Genomic DNA, 12,490 nt, shown 5'->3' on the forward strand with positions numbered 1-12,490 from the left:
TTCTTTTGAGCGGCATCCAACTTTGCAACACAATATCCAACCACTGGAAATATGCTGTATCGCGCCAACATTGTCGTGACATAAACACCTGAAATTAGTTTGCTGACAAATTGTAGCCACACTTCAAACAACACAAGTATTACATTTAAGTGTTCAACCGGAAGTTGCGGAAGACATGGATGTGTCACAGGCGATAGGGATCTCATTTTGTAATATAACTCTCGCGTGTACGTGACCGTGAGCGTGAGCGTGTGCGTGTGCGTGTGCGTGTGCGTGTGCGTGCCTCAGCCCCATCTCATCTTCCTGTCATATACAGTACTTGACAGCTGTGCTATTTACACCAGGGCGGGTTGTAATGTGGAGAGTAATATATTTTAATCGTTGGTACATGAATGCAGAAAGGATTTCTTGTCGAGTCAAATACCATGACAGCTATTCATTCATTCATTCATTCATTCATTCACAATACTTATGTGTGTTGCCAGGCTTTCATGAAGGCGAAGGTTCAGACGTCATTTAACATCCTCGGAATGAACAACACAGGAGCCTCGCATCTGGAATCGTAAGTTGAACACTGTCTTCCTGGCAGGTACACCACAGGTACACCACAGGAACACCACCAGGGTGTGGGTATACTGAACACTGTCTTCCTGGCAGGTACACCACAGGTACACCACAGGTACACCACCAGGGTGTGGGTTTACTGAACACTGTCTTCCTGGCAGGTACACCACAGGTACACCACCAGGGTATGGGTTTACTGAACACTGTCTTCCTGGCAGGTACACCACAGGTACACCACCAGGGTGTGGGTTTACTGAACACTGTCCTGTGCTGTAGCCGCCAGGAAGGGGTTTTACTGAACACTGTGTTGTACCTGTCACAGACTGGGCTCCTTCTCCAAAGTGATTGCCTTGTGATCGGGGTCCTGGCAGTCATTGGAGATTAGGAATCTACAGAAATTCATCAATTCTGATTGTTTCGTTGAGGGCACGTGTACGCTGTTGGTCCGTTGTTTATATGTGTTACCCGTGAAGATCCGGGATATAATCGGTCTCTAGCAACCCACGCTTGTCTACACCCGTGAAGATCCGGGATATAATCGGTCTCTAGCAACCCACGCTTGTCTACACCCGTGAAGATCCGGGATATAATCGGTCTCTAGCAACCCAGGCTTGTCGTAAGAGGCGACTAAGGGGATCAGGTGGTCAGGCTCGCAGACTTGGTTGACACATGTCATCGTATCCCAAGATCGATGCTCATGCTGTTGACCGCTGGATTGTCTGGTCCAGACTCAATTATTTACAGACCGCCGCCGCCATATAGCAGGAATGTTGATGAGTGCGGCGTAAAACAACATACAAAGAACAGAAAAAACCCATTTGTGTGGATATTCATGACATGTGTAGCAGAAGTAAGTAGTCGTTGTCATCGTGACTGTCGCTGCTGCTGCAGATACATCCGGTCCCTTATATCCAAGTTAGCGTGTGACTACGGAATCCAAGCCTGCACTGACGAGGCGCTGAGGCTGTTCCGACAATGGATAAACACCCCAGCAAACAACCCGTAAGTACAGCTGCCCTGTGAAAGTACTTTAATTATCCACGAGTCTACACGGTGGATGACGCTGAGTTGGTGAGTGAGTGAGTGGAGAAGAGGGATAGGTAGATCAGTGAGTAATGTAAAGTGAGTGAGTGGGTGGAATGATGAGTGAGTGAGTGGAGTAGAGCGGGTGGGTAGATGAGAGGAATGTAGAGTGAGTGAGTTGATGGTTGGGTGGGTGGGTGGGCAGATGAGTGAGTGAAATAAAGCGGATGGGTAGATGACTGAGTAATGTAAAGTGAATGAGTGAGTTGGCGGTTGGTTGGATGGTAGATGAGAGAGTGAGTGAGTTAGTGGTTGGGTGGATGGATTAGTGAGTGAGTGAGTGAACGGGGTAAAGCAGATGAGTATATGAGTGAGTAATGTAGAGTGAGTGAGTGGATGAGTAAGTGTCATCCTGTCAGATTGATGTGGCAAGAAAGTCTGATATGATGCAGTAGAAGATTATCGGGAATATTCAGGCATGAGACGCTGCCCTGACAATGGTGTGACATGTTCCTATCCCAGTGCAGACTTCCCCTGTATGTCAACTACTGATCATTCTCCTCCCCAGCATCGACCCTGGACTGAAGAGCACCGTCTACTGTACCGCCATCAAGTATGGTGGAGTGGCAGAGTGGGACTTTGCCTTCAAACAATACAAGACGGCGACAGTGGCGGCGGAATCGGCACGGCTGTTGTCCTCCATGGGATGTTCACGGGAACCCTGGATTCTTAGTCGGTAGGACTGACTGTACTGTAAAACTGTTACACCTTTACTACCATCAGCACATCCACTGTAACGCCATCCGAACAAGCACAACCACTGCAACACGTCAATACAAGCACAAACACTGCAACACCGTCAATACAAGCACAAACACTGCAACACCGTCAATACAAGCACAAACACTGCAACACCGTCAATACAAACACAAACACTGCAACACCGTCAATACAAGCACAAACACTGCAACACCGTCAATACAACACAATACAAACAAACACTGCAACACCGTCAATACAAACACAAACACTGCAACACCGTCAATACAAGCACAAACACTGCAACACCGTCAATACAAGCACAAACACTGCAACACCGTCAATACAAACACAAACACTGCAACACCGTCAATACAAACACAAACACTGCAACACCGTCAATACAAGCACAAACACTGCAACACCGTCAATACAAGCACAAACACTGCAACACCGTCAATACAAGCACAAACACTGCAACACCGTCAATACAAAACACAAACACTGCAACACCGTCAATACAAACACAAACACTGCAACACCGTCAATACAAGCACAAACACTGCAACACCGTCAATACAAGCACAAACACTGCAACACCGTCAATACAAGCACAAACACTGCAACACCGTCAATACAAACACAAACACTGCAACACCGTCAATACAAGCACAACCACTGCAACACCGTCAATACAAGCACAAACAGTGCAACATCGTCAATACAAGCACAAACACTGCAACATCGTCAATACAAGCACAAACACTGCAACACCGTCAATACAAACACAAACAGTGCAACACCGTCAATACAAACACAAACAGTGCAACACCGTCAATACAAACACAAACAGTGCAACACCGTTAATACAAACACAAACACTGCAACACGTCAATACAAGCACAAACACTGCAACACCGTCAATACAAGCACAAACACTGCAACACCGTCAATACAAACACAAACACTGCAACACGTCAATACAAGCACAAACACTGCAACACCGTCAATACAAGCACAAACACTGCAACACCGTCAATACAAGCGTCAACCACTGCAACACCGTCAATACAAACACAAACCCTGCAACACCGTCAATACAAACACAAACCACTGCAACACCGTCAATACAAGCACAAACAGTGCAACACCGTCAATACAAACACAAACACTGCAACACCGTCAATACAAGCACAAACACTGCAACTCCGTCAATACAAGCACAAACACTGCAACACCGTCAATACAAACACAAACACTGCAACACCGTCAAATACAAACACAAACACTGCAACACCGTCAATACAAGCACAAACCGCTGCAACTCCGTCAATACAAGCACAAACACTGCAACACAACGTCAATACAAAGCACAAACACTGCAACACCGTCAATACAAACACAAACACTGCAACACCGTCAATACAAACACAAACACTGCAACTCCGTCAATACAAGCACAAACACTGCAACACCGTCAATACAAGCACAAACACTGCAACTCCGTCAATACAAGCACAAACACTGCAACACCGTCAATACAAACACAAACACTGCAACACCGTCAATACAAGCACAACCACTGCAACACCGTCAATACAAGCACAAACAGTGCAACATCGTCAATACAAGCACAAACACTGCAACACATCGTCAATACAAGCACAAACACTGCAACTCCGTCAATACAAAAACACAAACAGTGCAACACCGTCAATACAAACACAAACAGTGCAACATCGTCAATACAAACACAAACAGTGCAACATCGTCAATACAAACACAAACACTGCAACACCGTCAATACAAGCACAAACACTGCAACACCGTCAATACAAGCACAAACACTGCAACACCGTCAATACAAACACAAACAGTGCAACACACGTCAATACAACACCGCACAAACAAACTGCAACACCGTCAATACAAGCACAAACACTGCAACACCGTCAATACAAGCACAACCACTGCAACACCGTCAATACAAACACAAACACTGCAACACCGTCAATACAAACACAACCACTGCAACACCGTCAATACAAGCACAAACAGTGCAACACCGTCAATACAAACACAAACAGTGCAACACCGTCAATACAAGCACAATCACTGTAACACCGTCAATACAAACACAAACACTGTAACACCGTCAATACACCGTCAATACAAACACAAACAGTGCAACACCGTCAATACAAACACAAACACTGCAACACCGTCAATACAAGCACAATCACTGCAACACCGTCAATACAAACACAAACACTGCAACACCGTCAATACAAACACAAACACTGCAACACCGTCAATACAAACACAAACACTGCAACACCGTCAATACAAACACAAACACTGCAACACCGTCAATACAAACACAAACACACTGCAACACCATCAATACAAACACACAAACACTGCAACACCGTCAATACAAGCACAACCACTGCAACACCGTCAATACAAGCACAAACACTGCAACACCGTCAATACAAGCACAAACACTGCAACACCGTCAATACAAGCACAAACCGTCACTGTAACACCGTCAATACAAGCACAACCACTGCAACTCAATACAAGCACAAACACTGCAACAACACGTCAATACAAGCACAAACACTGCAACAACCAACCACTGCAAATCAATGCAAACACAAACACTGCAACACCGTCAATACAAGCACAAACACTGCAACACCGTCAATACAAACACAAACACTGCAACACCGTCAATACAAGAGCACAAACACTGCAACAATACAAATACAAACACTGCAACACCGTCAATACAACACAACCACTGCAACACCGTCAATACAAACACAAACACTGCAACACCCGTCAATACAAATACAACCACTGCAACACCGTCAATACAAGCACAAACACTGCAACACCGTCAATACAAACACACAAACACTGCAACACCGTCAATACAAACACAAACACTGCAACACCGTCAATACAAACACAAACACTGCAACACCGTCAATACAAACACAAACACTGCAACACCGTCAATACAAACACAAAACACTGCAACACCGTCAATACAAGCACAACCACTGCAACACCGTCAATACAAACACAAACACTGCAACACCGTCAATACAAGCACAAACACTGCAACACCGTCAATAATACAAGCACAAACAATAAGCACAAACACCGCAACACCGTCAATACAAACACAAACTTTCACAAACCCTGCAGCACCGTCAATACAAGCACAAACACTGCAACACCGTCAATACAAGCCGCACAAACACTGCAACACCGTCAATACAAGCACAAACACTGCAACACCGTCAATACAAACACAAACCACTGCAACACCGTCAATACAAAACACAAACACTGCAACACCGTCAATACAAACACAACCACTGCAACACCGTCAATGCAAACACAAACGGTGCAACACCGTCAATACAAACACAACCACTGCAACACCGTCAATACAAGCACAAACACTGCAACACCGTCAATACAAGCACAACCACTGCAACACCGTCAATACAAACTGCACAAACACTGCAACACCGTCAATACAAGCACAAACACTGCAACACCGTCAATACAAGCACAATCAAGCGCAACACCGTCAATACAAGCACAAACACTGCAACACCGTCAATACAAGCACAAACACTGCAACACCGTCAATACAAGCACAAACACTGCAACACCGTCAATACAAGCACAAACACTGCAACACCGTCAATACAAGCACAACCACTGCAACACCGTCAATACAAGCACAAACACTGCAACACCGTCAATACAAGCACAAACCACTGCAACACCGTCAATACAAACACAAACACTGCAACACCGTCAATACAAACACAATCACTGCAACACCGTCAATACAAACATCGTCAATACAAGCAAACACTGCAACACCGTCAATACAAGCACAAACACTGCAACACCGTCAATACAAAGCACAAACACTGCAACACCGTCAATACAAACACAAACACTGCAACACCGTCAATACAAACACAAACACTGCAACACCGTCAATACAAGCACAAACACTGCAACACCGTCAATACAAACACAAACACTGCAACACCTTCAATACAAGCACAAACACTGCAACACCGTCAATACAAGCACAATCACTGCAACACCGTCAATACAAACACAAACACTGCAACACGTCAATACAAGCACAAACACTGCAACACCGTCAATACAAGCACAAACACTGCAACACCGTCAATACAAGCACAAACACTGCAACACCGTCAATACAAGCACAAACACTGCAACACCGTCAATACAAGCACAAACACTGCAACATCGTCAATACAAGCACAAACACTGCAACACCGTCAATACAAGCACAAACACTGCAACACCGTCAATACAAGCACAAACACTGCAACACCGTCAATACAAGCACAAACACTGCAACACCGTCAATACAAAGCACAAACACTGCAACACCGTCAATACAAGCACAAACACTGCAACACCGTCAATACAAGCACAAACACTGAAACTCCGTCAATACTTACAATAGACACACACCCTATACATCACAGCTATATACAGCCAGGCTCATTAGAAATATACCCCCACCCGAGATACTGCCACACGAGATACTGCCACCCGAGATACTGCCACACCATTGTCAGGTTGACTACACTGCTATCCCGACCATACTGACAGACACATTCACTTCTAGCCCACCATAGTGCCACACCCACCATACTGACACATTCACTGGCCCACCATTGTGCCACACCCACCATTCCAAACCCTCCAATGGCCCACCATGGTGCCACACCCCACCATACTGCCACAATCACTTCTGGCCCACCATTGTGCCACACCCACCATAGTGCCAAACCCTCCAATATAACAATCACTTCTGGCCCACCATTTGTGCCACACACACCATGTGCCACACCCACCATAGTGCCAACCCTCCAATATAACCACACCCATCATAGCGCCACGCCCACCATAGTGCCACACCCACCATAGCGCCACTTCCACCATATACTAATGGTACACTATTACGGACGATCTGTCTGCTCCTGTTTACAGATTCCTGAACAGAGCTTTGATGCCAGAGGAAATCCGGAAGCAGGACGCCCTGAATGTACTGGTGTATGTGTCCCGGAACTCTATAGGGCAGGGTATTGCATGGGACTTCTTCAGGAACAGATGGGACACCATCAGGAACGAGTGAGTACGACATGGGGACTGTAGTGTATGTGTCCCGGAACTCTATAGGGCAGGGCATTGCATGGGACTTCTTCAGGAACAGATGGGACACCATCAGGAACGAGTGAGTACGACATGGGGGACTGTAGTGTATGTGTCCCGGAACTCTATAGGGCAGGGTATTGCATGGGACTTCTTCAGGAACAGATGGGACACCATCAGGAACGAGTGAGTACGACATCGGGGACTGTAGTGTATGTGTCCCGGAACTCTATAGGGCAGGGTATTGCATGGGATTTCTTCAGGAACAGATGGGACACCATCAGGAACGAGTGAGTACGACATCGGGGACTGTAGTGTCTATGCCACATCAGTTAATCCTGCCGTCAAGGTGTTCACATGTACCTCACGCATACACGGCATACGTCAGAGACATGTAACACAGACAGAGGAGCAGACTCGTAATTGTCAAAAGCGAAAGTAAATTCACAGTCAAAACGTAAGTAAATAGCCGTTTGTATTAGGGTGCAACCTGGATGGGACGGAATCCCAAAATACTAACTATCTGTACTTCACTGGCACAGGGTCATTCCCAATATAACATATGTTACATTTGACCACTTTCTAACAGGCATTTCATTGCTTCCGGTCTGGACACCAGTTGTCAGACTTGTTGCTTTGTGGAGGCCGTGCTAGGCTAGATCCCTGAGTGGGCTTGATCCCAAACAGTTTTGCATTGGAAAAACACAAACATCTCTTTTAAACAAATACCGTATTTCCTCTAAGCGCCGGGAGTAATGAGTCGGGTAGGTTTCTTATAAATGTATTCTCCCTTCATCCAAAAATAGATTTGTTAAGGAATGGTCCCTTAAGTCATAACTTCCTGGCCTCGACATACCACGATTGATGGATATTATGTAATCGTTGCATTTGGGAGGCGTATTTAAAGTTCGGATTCCTACAGGTGCCTCATATCTCCAGGATTCCTACAGGTGCCTCGTATCTCTGTCAACGAAGCGCAATAAGCGACGGGTCTGCAATAAGCGTCTGGTCTCTTAAAAGCGCCGGGTCTGGAAGCGATTAAAAAATAAGCGCCCTTGTGCTTATTAGAGAAAATACGGTCCCCCGAATGCACCTGGATGCAATGTGTGAAGACCAACTCTGGTCTGACCGTCGTGACAATGCTGGAATATGGCTACAAGCGGCATCACATAGCACTCGCTAATGTCTGTGTTTCTTCTTCTGCAGGTATGGCACAGCATTCTTCGCCTTCACTCGTCTGATTGGAGGAATCACAGAATCATTTAACACACCCTTCCAGTTGAAACAGGTTGGAAAACTTAACATAATTCCGCTTGATTTAAAATGATTAAATGTTAATATTCCACGAGTTTGAGCCCGGGAGTAAATTCACGTATAGTACATATGATTCTCGACCGGGTGAACGGCCACCTGAAACTACCCAGGTGTTCTACAGAGAAATCGCTTCAGTCGTAACATTTGGACAAGGTAAACAGTAGGGCCGGGGCGGGTCCAAATGTTCTACCGGTGTACCCCACCCTAAAAACCCTACCCGGATACCCGTTATTTAAATTCCTGACATCAAATTTGCAAGAAATGGCAATATATTCTTCAGCTCGGAGGCTAAAATTCCAATATCAATATCTTAACCATGTATTATATTAAAAAAGTAAATTATGTCTAAATCTTCAAATGCAATACAACCTTTTAATCAAGAAAGAATATAAACATATTACATTGTTTAATCTGTTAGTCACATGAGCATAACGGGTCCGGGTATTGAGACGGGTACCCGGGTCCAACCCATTACCCACCCGTCCTGTGTATCCGGGTTACCCGTCCCACCCGTCAACAGGCGGGTATATTCCAGGCTAACTACTCAATCCACACCTAATCACGATAACAAATCAAAACATGTTGAAGTTGAACTTCATCTTACAGTGGTAAAACCTGTTAGAATTGAAACAAAGCAAAGTCATTGTACGTCTTTATATTCAGGCCTTATAACTCTAGCATAATTCATTCATTATTATATTTTTCTGCACTTTGGAGCTCCATAAACGAATAGTGAATTCATAAGATAACTGTCATATCTACATATTTTATATGTGTAGGATAAAGCACGACTCCGAGGTTATGGTTGGGAAAGTAAGACCCGAGACCGGAGGGTGGGGAGAAGTAAGACCGAGAGCGCGTAGCGAGGTCTTACTTCTCTCCACCCGATGGTCGAGGGCTTACTTTCCCAACCATAACCTAGGAGGAGTGCTTTATTATACATATAAACCGTCAATGATGGATAATTAGATGATCATGTAATGAAGCTACATAACAGTAACTGAAGCGCTAGTAAAATCAATTGAATGACAGTAGGCCTAACTATAAATAGATAATTCAACCCTTGTTCTTTGACGGCCTGGTGGCTGTGAGGTACAGCGTCCGCTTATGAATCTGAAATATACAATTCCAATCCTGCTAGGGAAAACATTTGCACATTTAAGTTGATCTTTGACGATATTTTTCAATTGATTTCAAAACACTCACATATAATTTGAATGTTGATGTTAATATAGAATTAGGAAAAAGTAAAACCTGGGAAGAGGTCTTACTTACAAAAGTAAAACCGGGAAATAGGTTTTACTCACAAAAGGTAAAACCTGAGAGCAAACAAAAACCTCAAGTGCGGTTATTCCGGGAAAAGAAGCCATGTTTAATATATAGTGAGAAGCACCCTTCAGGTTTATATATGTCCTAAATGAATCGTATTTCACATACACAGGTCCTAAGTACGACCTAGTGGATATTGTCACTCTCGCATCGAAGAACTTCCCGGCATACAACAAATTAATAACAAGAAAATACAAATATCAAAATTTAAACCGACAAAAGTTATAAAGTCCTGTGGTTTTGTCGAGGATACAGCTCCGCAGTAAATCATGAAAGGTTGCTGATTGCTGCATAACGCAATATTCCGACGGTCACGCACGTGAAACTCTTGAAAATTTAAATTTTTGTTTCAGCTTCAGACGTTTGTGGACACGCATCCCGACCAGGGTTCCGGCAAGCGGGCCTTTGACCAGGCCATCGAGAAGACAAACGCTAACATCAAGTGGATGGACGCCAATCTGATGAGTGTCAGACGTGGCTTAGAGACCAGGGGCTCTACAACGAATAGAGAGTAATGCCTATCTAACATGGATTTCGAGACTTTGGAGGGGGTTTTGCTGGCCCCGGTGTAAATTCAAATATGAAATTACGATAATTTCGACTGGGAACAAATCTTGAAATGTTGGGAAAATACGATGATATATTTTTTACACTCTATCGCACGTATATTCATAATTAGTCCCGGAAATATTGGGCTAACATCTTCACCAGTAGCCTGATTAGCCCTCCGAATGTGCCACATGTAATGTCGTAAAAGTCACATAATTGAAGAAGTTACCGATGCTCTTATAAGTTATGCATTATTGTCCAGTACGCATTGAGATCAGTGTGCGAAATAGCCACTGGTCCGATTGGCTAGTAAATTTCCAAGCGATCATTTTTTAAATATATTACTTTCACAGACTTGTTAAGTTATAATACACTTTTAAATCATGCAGGATTATGGCCTGATGAATAATGGTATTTTACCCTTTTGTAATCTTTTGCTTAGCTTCTACATTCAAATTTCGGGCTAGTGAATTATTTTGTGGGCTAGTAATTTTCAGGCATAGCTAGCCCGACTGGCTTGTAAAATTTGGAAAGTATTTCGCACACTGATTGAGATGCATTTTCAGGGGTTTACCTTCTCCTCTATGGGTCCAGAGGACTTCTCCCCTCCCCACACGCAATAGATCATTTTATGGTTCCTAATGAAATGGTGTGATTTAATGGAAGATATAACCAGGGACCTTATATTTCTTGTCAAGACTTTTACACAACGACAATTACTGTGCATCCCTCGGGACACAATACAACTATTTTGTTTTGAGTCCATTCTATACAGTTGTGTATTGGACGCACGTTTCTGCGTAAAACCCTGAAGTTAAAGTAATGTCGGACTCATGGAGTGTCAGCACAGACTGTTTTCCTGGATACGTTGCGCGACCGCTTCACTGAGTCGCCAGCGCAGCATACCTGGAGAACCAGACGAATGTCCCCAGCGCTTCACGCAGACACGTGTGGTACCTGAGTTCAAGTTCTGAGTATAATTAGGTGGACCGTGTGATGTACAGTTTTATATATTCAAGGCTTAAAGATATTCTCTATATATCAAACTATTTTGTAAAAGATAGAAAAACGTTTTTTATAACATTGATTATTCAGTATTTTTACAAACTGTTGTTATAAACATTGTTCATATTAAATACGAGTTTATAAAATACAATGGGTATTCAAGAGTGGTGTTTACAATACGGATAATGAAATATAAGCCAAAACAGAATGGGTTTCAGACGTCTCACCTGTAACATGTTTGTATACGGTATATTTTCATTTCGTTATGTTTTGTGCGGAGCTGTAGTTTCTGAGTGGAAAGTTTTGTGCGGAGCTGTAGTTTCCGTGTGGAAGGTTTTGTGCGGAGCTATAGTTTCCGTGTGGAAGGTGTTGTGCGGAGCTGTAGTTTCCGTGTGGGAGGTTTTGTGCGGAGCTGTAGTTTCCGTGTGGAAGGTTTTGTGCGGAGCTATAGTTTCCGTGTGGAAGGTGTTGTGCGGAGCTGTAGTTTCCGTGTGGAAGGTTTTGTGCGGAGCTATAGTTTCCGTGTGGAAGGTGTTGTGCGGAGCTGTAGTTTCCGTGCGGAAGGTGTTGTGCGGAGCTGTAGTTTCCGTGTGGAAGGTTTTGTGCGGAGCTGTAGTTTCCGTGTGGCAGGTTTTGCTCAGAATGTTTGCAAAGCCACAACAGTCAGTTACCGTCTGAACAGCTGTGTGTCACACACAAGCGCGCGTTGCTGACA

The 12,490-nt window shown here is 44.2% G+C and overlaps 1 protein-coding gene across 1 annotated transcript in view; it reads left to right on the forward strand.

Annotated features, from left to right (window-relative positions):
• LOC124285133 (aminopeptidase N-like) overlaps positions 1-11,926 on the forward strand; it is a 73,131-nt gene extending 61,205 nt beyond the window's left edge. Inside the window, 7 exon segments of the mRNA XM_046721290.1 lie at positions 486-562; positions 1,456-1,566; positions 2,156-2,323; positions 7,417-7,557; positions 8,785-8,866; positions 10,575-10,677; positions 10,680-11,926. Coding sequence (XP_046577246.1) covers positions 486-562; positions 1,456-1,566; positions 2,156-2,323; positions 7,417-7,557; positions 8,785-8,866; positions 10,575-10,677; positions 10,680-10,729 — 732 coding nt within the window. The 3' untranslated portion in view covers positions 10,730-11,926.
• The last annotated feature ends 564 nt before the right edge of the window (positions 11,927-12,490 follow it).

This window comes from Haliotis rubra, unplaced genomic scaffold (genome assembly GCF_003918875.1).
Source record: "Haliotis rubra isolate DU_JTF1 unplaced genomic scaffold, ASM391887v1 Scf353, whole genome shotgun sequence".
Classification (NCBI taxonomy): Eukaryota; Metazoa; Mollusca; class Gastropoda; order Lepetellida; family Haliotidae; genus Haliotis; species Haliotis rubra.